Genomic DNA, 15658 nt, shown 5'->3' on the forward strand with positions numbered 1-15658 from the left:
TTACGACGGCTTCTGATGCTTCCACGGGGCCAGAGCGCAAACTGCAGCGGTGTGGCAGTTCCTGAGTGGCTCAGTGTGGCCCTGGTGGGAACAGAGTCCTGAGCGCGGGATCACGTCCCAACACCTCTGGTCCTCACGCTTCAGGGAAGGGACACATTGTCCCAGAGCTCCAGCTTTCGGACTTTCTCGGCTTTGCTCTAAGGAATGCAAGGTCCTCCTCTAAAAGAGAGAACCCTATGTGACAGGTTTCATCCAGCCTGAGCATCTCTGCCCGGCGTGATGGATGCTGCTTCTGCCAGTGTTAATAACCAATGCCTCCTCAAATCTGTCGTTTAATTTTCATTCCAACGTTCCCAAGGAGGAAAGAGGAAAACCTCTTGCCTGTGCCGGTGCAGGTGTCTGAAAGCCACAGGGCAGCTGACCCGCGGCGCGGCACATCACCACCCACAGTCCCTTTGCGCCGCTGGAACTCAGCTCACGTCTCTTTGGCCATAAACGCAAACTAAGATGAAGCTCGAGATTCACCCCGGGTGCCCCAGTGCCGAGCCGACAAGGTTGCATTATTCCCCGAGGCCGGCAGGATGGCCACTTCGGAAATCGAGAACCTCTTACTTAGGCCAGGCAGGGCTCCCCTCGCACACAAGCACGCGCACGCCACCACGGGATGTGGTAGCTAGGAGAAAATGGGATAGCATCATCTCGGCAGCTGCAAGATTTTATTTTCCGACTGCCGGGACCCTCCTTCCCCTCTTCTCACCAGTGCCAAACCCACAAAGTCAGACGCGTGGATATTTAAGAGCTTCTAACGGGGGCGCCTGAGTGGCTCAGACTGTTAAATGTCCGACCCATGATTTTGGCTCAGGTCACGATCTCAAGGTTTGTGGGTTCGAGCCCTGCACTGGGCTCTGTGCTGACACTGCAGAGCCTGCCTGGAATTCTCTGCCTCCCTCTCTCTCTCTGCCCTTCCCTACTCATGCTCTCTCTTTCAAAAATAAACATTAAAAAAAATGGGGCGCCTGGGTGGCTCAGTCGGTTGAGCGTCCGACTTCAGCTCAGGTCACGATCTCATGGTCCGTGAGTTCGAGCCCCGCGTCGGGCTCTGGGCTGACGGCTCAGAGCCTGGAGTCTGCTTCCGATTCTGTGTCTCCCTCTCTCTCTGCCCCTCCCCCGTTCATGCTTTGTCTCTCTCTGTCTCAAAAATAAATAAACATTAAAAAAAAAAATTAAAAAAATAAACAAACTCATATATGCAAGCAAGGGTCCATGTTCTGGGGCACGTGAATGAATTATAAATTTCTATTTTGATTTAGTTCCATTTTGATTTTTTTGAGCTTTTTTTGGGGAGGTGCACACGTAGTTCTAAAACATTTCTGAAGTTGGCCTTGAGCTTCTGAACGTAGACAAAAGCCAAAACACGGTTTTCGGGTGTCCCCACGTGTCTACCTCTTCCCGACACGTGTGCCCGGAGGACAAAGAAGCTGGTTTTCTTCCGACAAACAGCAGCAGCTTCTTCTGCAAGCTGGAGCCCATCTGTTTAGAAAGTGCGGGGAGCAGGTAGGAGCGTGTGACTAGGCAAGGACCGAAACGTTCTCTCTACTCCACCTGGGAGGTAACCCGTGCTTCACATCCCCCAAAGCCACCGGGGGCTTCAGAGTGCCAACCAGAATGGCAAAGTGCACCCAACCAGGCACACCCTGGAACAAGCTAGGGTCCTGCCCATTTCTGGGCAGCAATCAGCTAGGGCTCGCGGCCTTTTAATTTTTTTTTTTGGTGGATCATATGGAAACGCTTGAGTGGATTCTTGCAGGACGGCTGCTGAGCGCCTCTGGCTGTGCTGATGCAGAGCCCAGGATGCCTCCAGGCCCTCCAGGGGAAAGGCAGCAGGCTCACCCCGTCACTGCCTCTACTTGAATGCTGGCTTCCAGAATGCTGGTTCCATGTGACACGGCTGCTGGAACTGGGTCAGAGTGTCAGGCAGGGCCTCTGCCTGGGCTGAAGCTACAGCCGGTGCTGCGGAAGGGCCTCCAGATGGGGGGGGGGGGTTCCTGAGTGGCGCTGGGGGCCCACCGCGGTGGTGCTGCGCCTGGCCCCCGAAAAAGAGTAGCGGTGCTGCTGGAGGGCCGCCCTCGTGGGGAGCTGGCCCAGCCTGGCACCTGTGCCTCGGGGCACCGCAGCTCATTGCCTCACTGCCAGATACACCTGCGGAGCCGGGCCGACCGTCCCCAAGCTCGGAAAGGAAGCCCAGATGGCCGTGCTGGTCCTCAACTCCAGCTGCACGTAGGACCGGTCTGCGAGGCCTTCTAGATGGGCAAGGGGAGGGTCAGAGGCGGGGGCAGTGCAACAGGGTGACTGTGGCCCATGCATGTTCAGACAGTTTCGTGTCAGTTTCCAGTATTCAACTGAGACCAAGAATCACGGGCCTGGAGCCCTGGAGACAGACTCTGGGCACTTGACGCCTGCCCCTGCTGCCGGGCCCCAACCACGGCTACGGCTTGGGTCAGGTTTCCCTGCAGACCTCACCCCACATCTTTGCAGATACGGACGCTCGTCAGGCTAACGAAACGCGGGCCTCTCTTCCTGTCACGGGCCTTGCAGAGGCCCGTTCTTATTTCACATTCAGACTGCACATTAACATCTTAGAGAGGGCTCCCCAAATCACGTAAGGTTCGGGTCCCACCTCCGTCTCACAGGGAAGGTCACGCATGGTTGGGGAACGGAGGTCTGCTCACAGTGTGCCAAGGGTCTGTCCCTTTCCTCTGCCTGTTCGGTCTCTGGGTCAGTTATGCTTGGGAAATTCCTGACACTCTGGAGCTCCAACCGAACCCCCAGCAGCACCCCAGATGTGCCATCACGCCTCCAACTCTGCACGTCCCACACTGCCCTCCGTACATCCTCTCACACGCCCCGCTCTGGCTGGGACCCATCTCGGATTCCCCTGCTCCGACCGCCACCCTCGCGCCTCCTACAACTGGTCAGTCCCACCTACCTTCTCACCATCTCTTCTGTGTCCCCCTCTCCATCCCTGTGACTGAAGCCAGGCCTGAGCCCCCCCGCCAGCTCTGGCCCAGGCTCCTGAGAAGATGCCCCAGTTTGCGACTCCGGTCCTGATTTTCTGCAGCCCCTCATGCACACGCTACCAGAGCGATGCTTCTAAGACAGCGAGACTCCTATACGGCCTGACTCCTTTAATGCCCTCACCGACCCTCTCTTCGAGCACTTGGGAACACCAACGGCGCAATTATCACCCGCCTTGCTCCCTGAGGGGCCCGGCCAGGCCTTGGACGCATGACAAACCTCAGCACCGTCCCCTCTGCTGGGCACAGAGCAAGTACGCAACAAACGTTTTTCTGAGCGAATGAATGGTGCGCGGGGACTCCGATGGCTTGGCTTGCCCTTCAATTAGTAGGAGACTCAAGAATCCCAACTCCGTCCTCAGAGGCCACGGAAGCATCAGTCGTTTCCAATAACAACTCAGTCTGAGTACAGCCAATACCCTGAATAAATTTACCGACCCTTTAACATTTTTCTTTGGCTGACCTGCATAACACATGAGAGTAAATTCTCTCATTCAATGGCTGATCATCGCCCGCCCTCCCCCCACCCCGCCCCCATGGCATGTACTTCTCCTGATCCTGAAGCCTGCTGCACAGTCCGACAGGGATAGTTACAATTTACGGAGCGTCTGGGACATGGTGGGTGCACCAGGGACACTGTGCCCCGATCTGTCAAGTGCTATCCCATTAATTCCGCAATCTTCATGAGTATCTCAATTAGAGAAATAAAGCAGGCGTAAGCATATTAATAAATTAAAACCTGAACGCCGATGAATGCTCGTGAGCCTGTCTTTCCGACGCGCACAGGGAAAGCAGAATTCAACTGCTGCATTTTGACAAACCCTGGTCACTCTCTGCGGTGCACATTGGCCTGGATCTTCCACCAGCGTAGGTGATCAAAGGCCCGAGGGATCGTGACCAGGGTTTTGTCCAAGGGTCTAGGAGGGTTCATGGCTCTTGTGAGCAGGAAAAAAAGGCCAGGCAGGTTGAAAGGAGAGGACGAGGGATGTCAAAAGAGAGAGGGAGGGAAAAGTGAATGCAAGAAGAAAAAAAAAACAAAGAAGCTTACAAAAGGCCATGTGGAAAAGGGGCAGAGGGAAAACAGGAAGAAACAGACAGTGTGGAAGAAGCATAGACCCTGTGACCGAGGAAAACGGAGAGTAAAAATAACTCAGGGTCTAATTCATGCCTTGCAGTGTTTAAGGAGAAACCCAAGAGGTTTTGGATTTAGCCACGAAACAGTGTGCCCCTGGACAGGCAGGTTCCTACTGAATTGTCCCCGAGGGAGAAGTCCCCCCTCACTGGCTCGTGATCTTTTCTTTGAACTTGACTGACTTACTGATCAATTGAGTGAAAATCCTCCCCAGCATGGGGCCATTTTTTTTTTTCCCTATCATTTTAATAAAGAAGCTGGCTAAGGGCAGATGTTCAGCGGACAGTCTACGATAAGCTCGGATACGTAGTATGGATTTCAGTCCTGTTCGTGGATAAAGAAGCTTGGAAAGCAATCTGGAATGACATAATGGACCAATACTGCTTTCTCCCTCCTAAAGCAAGTGTGGTTTTGATAGACTTTTAATATGTATTTCGGGGTTTGAACTGCAAACCGTCTCTCCATTATTCTCTGCCAGACGATCTGAATGACAGCTCTGGCCCAGAGATATTTTTCCATTATAATTTTTCAATTTGTTCTGGTCTGAAAAATGTGTGTAAATGAAAACAGAGAAAATCCAAGCACTGTGCCCCTTTCAAACACTCTGGTTTGTATTTACAATGACTCTGCAGACCCTGTCCTGCTTCCCTTGTTTTTTGGCAGATGACCTTATTTTTTCCAGATTTCTGATCACTTCTAATATGCCTTAAAATATTTACTGGATTTGCAGGAATGCCTCTAACTCTTCCTTATTTTTCACCCCGTTTTGACCTACAATTTCTTCTTTTAGCTCCCCAGCATCCAAAACAAAACAAAACAAAACAAAACAAAACAAAACAAAACAAAGCAAGGGGCGTCTGGGTGGCTCAGTCGGTTAAATGTCCGACCGGCTCAGGTCATGATCCCACGGCTCGTGAGCTTGAGTCCTGCATCAGGCTCTGTGCTGACAGCTCAGAGCCCGGGGCCTGCTTCACATTCTGTGTCTCCTTCTCTCTCTGCCCCTCCCCTGCTCATGCTCTTCCTTTCTTTCTCAAAAATAAACATTAAAATGTTTAAAACAAACAAAACAAAACAAAAAACACAAAGAAACACATAAAGCAGCTTTGTAAAAGCTCAGATTGGCCTCAAGATTGAAGAGAGGTGTTCTCTCCCTTTCCCAAGTACACGAAACCCCCGCCCTCCCCCCCACTAGGAAATTAACAAATAGGACAGTCCTTCAAAGCCCTTTTGCCAATCTGCTTTGGGAGAGCTGGGCCAGTCTCCTTACCTTAAATAATTATAACAGCTCAGGTTTCCCTAGTGACCGGGAAAAAAAATATTTACCCGGGAACTCAGACTGGATTACTGTGGAGTAATTTGTATACACTCCAATTAGCTGGGGATTGGTAAACCTGGAGGCCCTGAGGCTGCATCGTGTAATATTTTTACTCACTTCTCTCTGAGAGCCGGACACCCACAGAGGAGACCATGCTTACCTTCCTCGGCTTCACTTTATCGTGGTAGTCATACTGGAAGATTCCTTTGTAGCTCAGTCCCAGCCACCACGGTATCCCCTGCTTGTCCTAGGACATCGAAAGGAGTATGGGTAAATACAGGGCCAGAGAACACACACAGGGACGGAGAGAAGGCCTCTGGGCTCGTCCGATGACAAAGGAAAACGTAAATCCCTTGAGATGGATGGAGCCCACCTCCTACTTTTCACTTAACAGATGCGCCCCCTCATCAGACTGTGCTCAGTTATGTGAACCAGTGCCCTGGAGCATGCCCTGGGGTGGGGACCCAGCTCTGTTCCCAGCCAGCAGCACACTGCGGTGCTTCCCCCTTTATGAGTAGGTAGCGAAGGCTTGTTCTTTGTCCTCCTTGTAAGGCTTTGGGTTTCAAGAGAATCCGAGAGATGCTGAGCATTCTCATAAAACGACCTTCTGAGCAGAGAAACGGTCATCGACTGTCACAGCTAGAAGGGACCATGAACACCATGGAAGGGGACTCCTCTAAAAAACTTTTTTTTTAAAGATTTAATTGTTTTTAGAGAAGTCTGAGGTTCACAGCAAAATGGAGAGGTAAGTACAGAGGTTCCCCATACCCTCCCACCCCCCCACATGCAGAACCTCCCCCACTGTCAACCTCCCCCACCAGAGGGGAACATTCATTACACCTTGATGAACCTACACGGATACATCATGGTTACCCAAAGTCCAGAGTTTACATTAGAGTTCATTCTTGGTGGTGAACTCTGTAAGTTTGGACAAATGCACAATGATGTGTATCTACCATGATGATAATATACAGAGTGGTAGGCTCACCGCCCTAAAAATGCTCTGTACTGCCTCTTCACCCCTTCTTCTCCCCCCTCCCAGGTTCTGGAAGCCAGTTTTGCCTCTTCCAGAATGTCATCTAGTTGGAATCATACAGTATGTAGCCTTCGGCTTGGCTTCTTGCACTCGGTAACACGCATTTAAGATTCCTCCAATTTAAATTAAAAAAATTAATGTTTATTTTTGAGAGAGAGAGAGAGAGAGAGAGCGCGCGAGCGAAAGAGAAAGAGACAGAGACAGTGGGGAGTGGGGGCAGAGAGAGAAGGAGACACAGAATCCGAAGGGGGCTCCAGGCTCTGAGCTGTCAGCACAGAGCCCGACGCGGGGCTCGAACCCACGGACCGTGAGATCACGACCTGAGCCGAAGTCGGATGCTCAACCGACTGAGCCACCCAGGCACCCCAAGATTCCTCCAATTTTAACGACCAAGAATTCAAAGCAAACGGTTGGTCCTGCTCTACTCAGGGCCCGCCCCCCAGCCCTCCAGCAGACCAATGGCAGTGCAGGGTGGGCGGGGGCCACCCTGCAGTCCTGCTCCCCTTAAGAGATCAGCTGGATTGTGTGACTCGTGCCATCTTGGACAAAGTAGCAAAATCAAGGCCCAGACCTTCTGGGAACCGAATCAGAAACACCAAGCCCCTCTGCTCACTCCTTTAATAGAGATCCCTTGCCACCAGATTGTAAAGTGTGATCCTACATCCAAGGAGGAGGGGTCTGAGCTGTTAACTAAAGGTCCCGAAAGCTAGGAGCTGACACAGGGCATCCCCAGCAGCCTTCCCCTAGATTTGTCCTAACTGCCGCACCTGCGAATAACCGCGGACCCCCCATTGTCTCGACAACTCGAAATTGGCTTCATGGTTTTTAAATCCTCACGAGTTATTTGAAGGTAAGCACAAAGATAAAAGGGCAGAGAAACATGTTTTGAATTTTTAGAAGTTTCAGGGTATGTAATTTCCTAAGATAGTCCTTTAAAGGTATAAAAAGCTCTGTCCCTGGAAAGTGTCTGTGTGTCCTACATCAGTCTCTGAGAGCGACACAGGAGGGGACTCAGTGCCACCACAGCTTTGGGTGTCACCACACCAGAGAATACGGCAGCTGTGAAATCGGGAGGCCACTGACTGGCGGGGCTCGATACAGTCGTTTGGGCTTGCGTGGGTACGTGTGCTCTGTCTCCACCTGAGGAGGAGAGCCCTGGCTTCAGCCTGGAGGTCCCAAGAGGCCAACACACAAGCACTTCCGGCACTCTGGAAATCACCAGGTCTGTTTCTGGTCTCTCGCAAACTGCAGAAAAGCACGTTCCTGAAGTTTTATTGTAAGGCAGAAAGCATATATGTATCAGAGGCTCCCTTACTGTCAAACTCCAGGGCTGACGAAGAGATGGGACACGGGTTTACGCAAGTAAAAGACTGGATGACGTCCCTGCGCAGAGACATCCACTCTATCCATGACAATCTCTCTCGGCAGTGTAACATCTGTCTTCCAACAGATGTCTGTCTGTCCACCAGACAGTCTTCCAACAGACTTTCGTCGGGGGGGCCGGAGGGGTGAATTTCAGAATCTCTATTTTCAGTATGAGCGATGGAGGTGAGCTCAAATTATGAACACACAGCAGATGAGAGAGCCTAGGCCAGGGGATTTCTTGTCCCTATTCTTGGGCACAGCCCCCTTTGCTGCACGTCCCCACAGAATATTCCCACAACGCAGAGGAGTTTCTAGGAAATGCGTAACAACTATCGTTGGATCCCAAGATTTCCTTTATGGTAACCAGATGGTGAGGGGGATGTAGACTCTACAACCCTCACTGGCTGTGTGTGGAACGCTGGCAGCCAGCGCGGGGAATTTTGAGCCTCAGGTCATATCATAAAGTGTCCAATTTCCCTTGGGGGAGCCGACTGCCCGCGGACTTCAATGGGCACATCTCAAGGTGCCACCTCATAGAGAGCTGGTCTCCACAGTGGATTCACCTTCCTCGAGTGGGACAGGAGACGCTAAAAAGGCCAGGGGATACTCCTCATGACAGACTTACAGCTCAGGCTTGAGAACTTCTGGGCAGGAATGGCTGGGACGGTTCTAAGAGTTCCATGAATGATGGAGAAGAGGGATTAAGGCTTCCCTCGGTGGGGAGAGCTTTGGTAGGACATCAGGAAGAATTTAACCATTTCAGGCTTTAAAAGATCCTGAGCTGACAGTCGGTGAAGCATCTGACTTGGGCCCACATCATAATCTCACAGTTCGTGAGTGGGAGCCCCGCGTCGGGCTCTGTGCTGACAGCTCGGAGCCTGGAGCCTGCTTCGGATTCTGTGTCTCCCTCTCTCTCTGCTCCTCCCCCGCGCTCTCTCTGTGTCTCTCAAACATAAATAAACATTAAAAAAAAGACCTCAGCTGAGCTGCTGGGTAGGACTGGGGTTCCCGCGTGTGCCTCATAACCAGGCTCCGCAAATACAGTTCCAACATTCATTACCATCACGGAAGGGGGACATGCAACTACCCAATTTAATTCTCAATAAACACTTATTCAGTCAATATTTACCGAGTATCTACTATGTGCCAGGCACTTACAGGGCTCCGGGAATGAAAAAAGGAATGCAACACACTGTCCTGGCCATGAGAAGGCTGCACTTTAGTGGAAGATACAGGCAACGAAACATACAAAGTGCTGTGCGAGCCGCAATGAGTGACACAAAGATAAACGTAGCAGAGAGTACGTTCTAGTCCAAGGGAATTAAAAATATGGCTGGATGGAAACACGGGGAGAGAAACTGGTAAATGGGCAAGCGAATCTCAGGTTGGCTGGTTGAACTGTCTTGCATTCAGAAATGTTTTCATTTCAGCTGGACTTTGGTCAAAGACTTAATCTTTCCTTGTTGGGGTCAATTAAAGAAGGGAAATTATCCTGTCTCATCACAGATAAGGGCACACGGGCATGTCATTATCTATTATTTCAAGGAAGGGATCCCAGTCTGGAGCATTACGGTAAAACCAAGAAAAATTGAGCATAGGGTTCATGTTCCATGAGACTTGCCATCACAACATTTAAGAAGACACATCTTGTCTTCGTAAACAGCCATGTACTTAATTTGTCAGCCTCTAATGCCGGCCCTCCTCCTCCAAAATTGCCTGTGTGGCATTTGACCACCAAGAAAAACATTGCTGATTCTGCTTAAGGTTTTTGTTCTCCACAGTTCACTGCCTTCAGAGGGAATCGTCCTACTGAGAGGCTCTGCGGTCCTGACGTCCCAGGATTCTTCTGAGAATCAAAGGAAGAAGGGACTCATTATACCCACTTTACATAAGAGAACATGAGTTTTGGAAAGTGACTGCATCAAGTCTTCCGACGTGGGGGGAATGTTCCAGCGCCCCAACCCTCCTCAGCACACAATCATCTCGAGCAAGTCCTCTATCATGCCTATCCGTCCCCACCCCCCAAAATCTTCAGTAAGATTAAAAAGGAAAAACTGAGAAGTGTTTCTGTTTTTTTTTTAGGGCAGGCTTGGTACTTACTTTCACTGCATAATAGTGAACCCCGTAGGTTGGGAGAGACTCCACGATGCTCATGTAGCTGGGAAGAGAGAACACACACACAGGTGGTTATTCGGCAGGTCTGGAATCAGAGACATATTTATGTGTGCGCGTGTGTGCGTGACAAAGCTCTCAGAGTGATTATTTACCTGAAAATTGAAACTGAACCCTCGTCGCCCCCCCGGGAGTTATGTGTCTTTGCGAACAGAACTGAACAACCCTGCCACGTGCTATATGAACACACACAAACACAGCCTCGTGGGCACTGGGAGAGGCCACTTACTTTACAATTGCTTGACCTCTGGTCTGGCCGTTCAGTTTCTTGTAGTGCTCAATGACTCGGTCCTCACTAGAATTGCAACACAAAGATGGTGTTACATACGGTCCCTAGGTCAACGGTCAGCACCCTGCTGACGGAGAACCTTCTTCCGAACCTGAGCAACGTCCTGAGAAGTTCCAAGGAGCCAACAGCTCCTGGAGAAAGGATTTGTCCTGAAGTGGCATTTCTGAACTCAGCCTAAGTGAGGTGTTTTGGGCTACAGCTTTACTTGGGGTCAGCTCCCTGCAAGAAATGCTACCATGGCAGATGAGGAAGAGGCAGTGAGCATGTGTCTCCCTGGAGAGGGACACAGAGCCGGGGACAAGAAGAGGCCGGCTGGCTGGGGGTCAGGGGGGACGCTGTGGCAGAATGCCCGCATCTTCCTCGATCCTTCCTGGATCCTGTCTGCACACGGCCTCACAGGGGAGGGCAGGCGCTGACCTCAACAGAATGCCCACGTCTTCCCTATCATGAATTAGTGGTCAGCGTTGAGGGCTCCCAAGGAGGATGGAAAGTTCTGGAATTTGGGCCTGGCTAACACAATCCATGAGGCAATCCAAGGCCCAGAGACGCCCCGGGAAACAATGAGGCAGCTACCAGAAGTGAGATGGGAACGCCACGATGTCCTGAAATCTCAGCTCTAAAACAGCAAGAGACTGGCTTGTGCCTTGGGAGACACCCGCCAGCCAAACCCCTCTTTGACAGGGTGGGGGGCACGAAGGGACTCTCTGAGAAGGGACTCTGGTGCCCAGACAGCCATGGCGGCTGAAGCACAGAGCCAACCTGGGGAGTCACAGGGAAAGCACATCCCACCTGCAGAGGGGTCAAGTCCAAAAGACCCGGCCTCCGTGACCTGGCCACACCGCCAGGAGCCTCATTCCTCCACCTTCTCCCCACCCCTTTCTCACCCCAGGCCCGTGGGCTTCATGACAGGAGGCAATGAAGGAGGGATGAACCCTCAAGACCTCCTTGGTTGGCCTTCGTTATTTATTATGAATTTGGTATTCCAGAGTTGATCTAAAACCTTATTTGCCAACGTCTTGTTTTTTTTCTTTAGGGAAAAAAGAAAGGCCATTTCTGAGGGCCATGTGTTCTGTATGTTCAGTAACTACCACGTGGGGGTAATTTATTGACTTTCCGATCGCTCTCTGAATCTTCAACGGCTGTCTCTTCATTTTAGTATTCCGAAATCTGGTGTACGTGAAGATTACCTGACTCGACAAGAAAGCACTTTTCCAAACACCCCGAACAGGAACTGGCTAGCTCCAAGGAGGCTTCCTTTGGCTGGAGAGTCGTTTCGGTGGTTCCTGGACACCTGTTCGGAGAGGGGCAGATGCCCCTTTCTCCTTGGCTCCCAGACAACCCCTCCGCTTTGAGTGTGACAGAGCCCTTCTCCTGAGCGAAGTCTCCAGCAGCGTCGTGTTCGGGCTGGGCCCCCCACCTCACCAGACCTTCAGAGCGAGACCTTCAGGGTCTGCTCTTCTCTCTCCCTGCCCACCCCCTCCATCAGCGGCTGGGCTGGGTGTGTTTCCTAGCACAGGGTTTCGAATTTTGTGAGGTCAACCTGTGGATCCAGGGGTAAGCAGCTCAGGGGCGACAGGAGCCAATTTCCTTCCCAGTTTGGGGAGAGAAGGTCCCCGGGCGGCGAAGGCGAGATAAAAATCAACGTAGGGCTGTAGCTGCGAACACAGTCGAGGCTCAGACAAACACTGGTTAAAGTCAGAAACGCCGTCAGGCAGCTGTTCAGCTGTTTGCCAACTAGATGGCTTCTCAGGGCTTGACAGCTGCAGGAATCTGCCGCCCCTCGTTTCTCTGTACCTCCTGATGACCCAGGCCATCTGTGAGACCGCGGTATGCAGCTTCTCCTTCCCCAGCTCTCCCCGCTCTGAAACACCATGGACCCAGCACGCGCCATGCTGACTGAGAACCCACTCTGCTCCCTGCCCCCCCTCCTCCTTCCTCTGGAATTTACAGATAGCCCAAGTGCACTGAGCTCTGTGGACAGTTTCCCAGCTACCCCGGATCTCTGGTAGGGAGTTATCGATGGGATAACTGTAAAAAAGGCACCAGCCACAGAATCCCGAAACACTATTTGGAGGACGCTGTGTTACATAAAGGAGGAAGACAGATGATTCCGGCCGACTGTGCCTAGCCACGTCATTCTGGGAGATCATCTCTCTGCAGGCAGCGGCCCAGAAAACCCACGGGGATGGAGATATGGTTCCCTGTCTTGCAGGAGCCATCGCCTGCACTGGGCAGTGATTTTGGAGTAAAGATAGATGCCCCTGCATACCCTGTAGGGGTGGTTCGGCCGGCGGGGTGGTGCCCAGCATTTGCAAGCTAGGCCCTTGACAGATTCCAGGTCAGGGCCCTGCTACTGCTCTGTTCTATGGCCCTGGGCGCGTAATTCTAACCGTCTGCGTCACCTGTCCCCCGAAAGGGAAATCCCATGGAACAGAAGTCCAGGCTGGTTACACGCTTGGGGAAAATTAGCAGAAAGCATTACTGCACGATTACTCAGCATTATGATGTACCTTTCACTACATGCTAACTGCATTATGTGACTTCTTACTTCTGCTCTTGCTTACAGTCTGGATCCAGTAGGTATGGTTAATTCCGCTTTATGGGTGGGAAATTGAGGCGGCAGAGAAGTAACTGAAGCTTCCCGTGCTATTCAGAGACGTGGCTGGGATTCTAAACCCCACGGCTTTGCTCTCTAAGCTGTGATGCCTTTCCCGACTAGTGTGGACGGGCTCCCCGTGGCTTAGTCCAGCCTAAGGGTTGTCTGCCGCATCCGTGAAGTCTAGCGAGAGCGGGAGAGCCTGGAAGAAGGGCAAATATCCGTCGCCCTTCAGGGACGATCAGGGCAACATGAGGCTGTGGGCAACCCGACAGACTGTGGTGTCAGAGCGAGTGAAAGTCTCTTCCACCGACAAGGGGTCATGGTTAATCGTAGAGATGCGTGATGATGCTGTGGCCGAGGAAAGTCTACGGATACGCAAGTCTGTCTCCGGTCTACGAAGCACGAATAGCATTTATCCCTTCCTGAAGTCTTTGCTTTTTAGAAATCCAAATGAGTAGGTTGGAATATAGAGACCGACTTCAACCGGCCAACTGCAGTGAATAAGGCATTTTTCCGGCAATGCACCAACAAGATGGGCCATGCGGCTGGCTTGTCTGTGCATAGGCTGGGCTGTGCTCCCTGAGGGCACCTGTTTCAAAAATCTCACTTCCTCCGTTCCGTGTCTTCCCCGTGAGTACACACAGGGGCACGGGTGCCACTGGGTCCAAGTGAGGCCCAGGGAAAGCGCTGGCCGGGCCCCAGAGATTGGAGGGGTGTCGGTAAAGACGAAGCTGTTCATATGAACACAAAAGACGAGAGCGACATGAAGGAAGACATTTCTGTATTAGAAGTAACATGTGAGCGTGGAACAGACTGTGGAGATCACGAAAGAGAGAAAGAGAGAGAGACACACACACAGAGACTGGGAAGGAGCTGGTAAGCATAGGGTGTACATGCCGGGAAACAAATGAATGAGGAGGTCGCTGAGGGATGGTTTAGATTAAAAGCAACTCTGACCCCAGAAAACCCAGCCCCCGCCTGGCAAATTCATCCCCTTCGTGCAGGAACTACTGGTCTCCAGAACTATATTCTCGTGTCTCTAACTCTTTCACCATTGGTATCCCCAATGCGAACAGCTGGTGGGGGAGGGGGACACGGACGATGAGGCCCAGGGGACACGGGGGACCGGGGAGAGGGCAGCACGGCTCCATGAGTGAGGGGACAGGAGCGTCGTCTGTTGGTGTGCACAGGTGCAGGCCGTCAAGCGGGCAGCGTGGGAGCGGACACACGCACGGGTGAGTCTGCAGGTGAGACAGATTCTGTCCCTGGGGGGGGGGCAGGTTAGGATTCTATAAAGCCACCAGGTATCCACCTCTATGTTTGTGCAGGACGTGTGGCAAAAAACCAGCTCAGAGAGATGAGATGGTGGGGGACGGGGGGTGCCAGCACCCCAGGGGCAGGGGGGCTCTCTGCCCCTGGGACTCAGCGTCTCATTTCTGCTCCCGCTGCCCCATCGCTTGGTCTCTTGAGGAGAAACGACCTGTGGCCCAGAGTTGAACCCGCTAATGCCGTGTGCATCACCACCCGCCCTAACCCAGCCATTGGAATCTCTGGGAGCCACCTGAATAACTGAGCCACTAGTGTGCTGCCTGCAAAAGTGTCCAGACGAGACGAAATGTTAGCAATCCAGACGCTGCACAAAGCAGATTTAAGAGGTGTTTACAAGCGTCGCATGTTACAGTTTATCAGGACTGACCTGCGACTTTTGTTTTACTATTACTACTTTTGTTGTTGTTGTTAATAAAAGCACTCATTGCTTGTTGCAAAGGACTCAGAAGGAACACGAGGGCCATGGCAGTGCACTCCTCCTGGGTCGGTGGTGAGGGCCACCCGGGGACACAGGCCCCACCCGATAGTGACCAGAACCACAATCCAGGACCCTTTCGCGCGCCTGTTTTGTTCGGAATCAGTAATCCGGGGCCTGAGGGATGAACTAGGGTGTAATGTTCCACGGCGGCCAAATCAGGAGATAAGAAACATTGTGGGAAAATCAAAGAATCAATCTCTCTCTTCTGCAAATGAAAAAAAAAAAACAAAAAACCCCGCAGTTCTCCCACATCTCCAAACCTCACACATCCTGTCATCAAATGACAGGGATTCCAGAATGAAACTCGAGCAGCACATGAAAGGGTCTCCAAGGAGGCAAAGCATCCAAAGTGAAATTTTAGACGTTTTTTTTTTTTTCTTAAGAGAAAGAAAATAGAAAATGGCAAACCATGCCACTTAAATACATGCTGAAAACGGTTTGGCCAAGACCTAAGCCGCTTCTACAAGTTGGAGTGGGGCCGGCTGGGGTCCTGGTGCCCCGGGCCCCTAGTGCCCTGGGAGGGCTCGCTCCTGATGGGTGCACCAAGGGGGTGCGGCTTACCAGTAGGCCAGGGAGGGGTGCTCCTTCAGGGCTTGAGTGGGGAGCGCCGGCAGCTTCTTTAAGTCACTCCTCACCACCTCATTGCTGGAAGACAGGGAGGGCACACAGACAATGCCAAGGAATGGTTCACCCTCCGAGAAAACCACCGCACTGTGTGATCCGCCCCGCCCCGCCCCGGCGGCCTCAGCCGAGACCCCACATCTGTTCCCTTTTAATGAAAACTGGACGGGGGAGGGGGGGAAGGAAGGGGTGCTCCCTTTTAATTGATTGATTTAATACAGAGGAAAGAGAACACACGAGGTGCAGAG

At 52.0% G+C, this 15658-nt stretch overlaps 1 protein-coding gene across 2 annotated transcripts in view; it reads right to left on the reverse strand.

Moving 5' to 3' along the window:
• Positions 1–15658, reverse strand: part of FRMD4A (FERM domain containing 4A) — a 215167-nt gene that overhangs the window by 82104 nt on the left and 117405 nt on the right. For both annotated transcript variants that reach the window (XM_030323364.1, XM_032593827.1), the window contains exons 8-11: positions 15351–15434; positions 10324–10389; positions 10023–10080; positions 5682–5768 (exon numbers count right to left, since the gene is read on the reverse strand). In XM_030323364.1, the coding sequence (XP_030179224.1) occupies positions 5682–5768; positions 10023–10080; positions 10324–10389; positions 15351–15434 (295 nt within the window). The remainder of the gene's footprint in view (positions 1–5681; positions 5769–10022; positions 10081–10323; positions 10390–15350; positions 15435–15658) is intronic.

This window comes from Lynx canadensis, chromosome B4 (assembly GCF_007474595.2).
Source record: "Lynx canadensis isolate LIC74 chromosome B4, mLynCan4.pri.v2, whole genome shotgun sequence".
NCBI lineage: Eukaryota > Metazoa > Chordata > Mammalia > Carnivora > Felidae > Lynx > Lynx canadensis.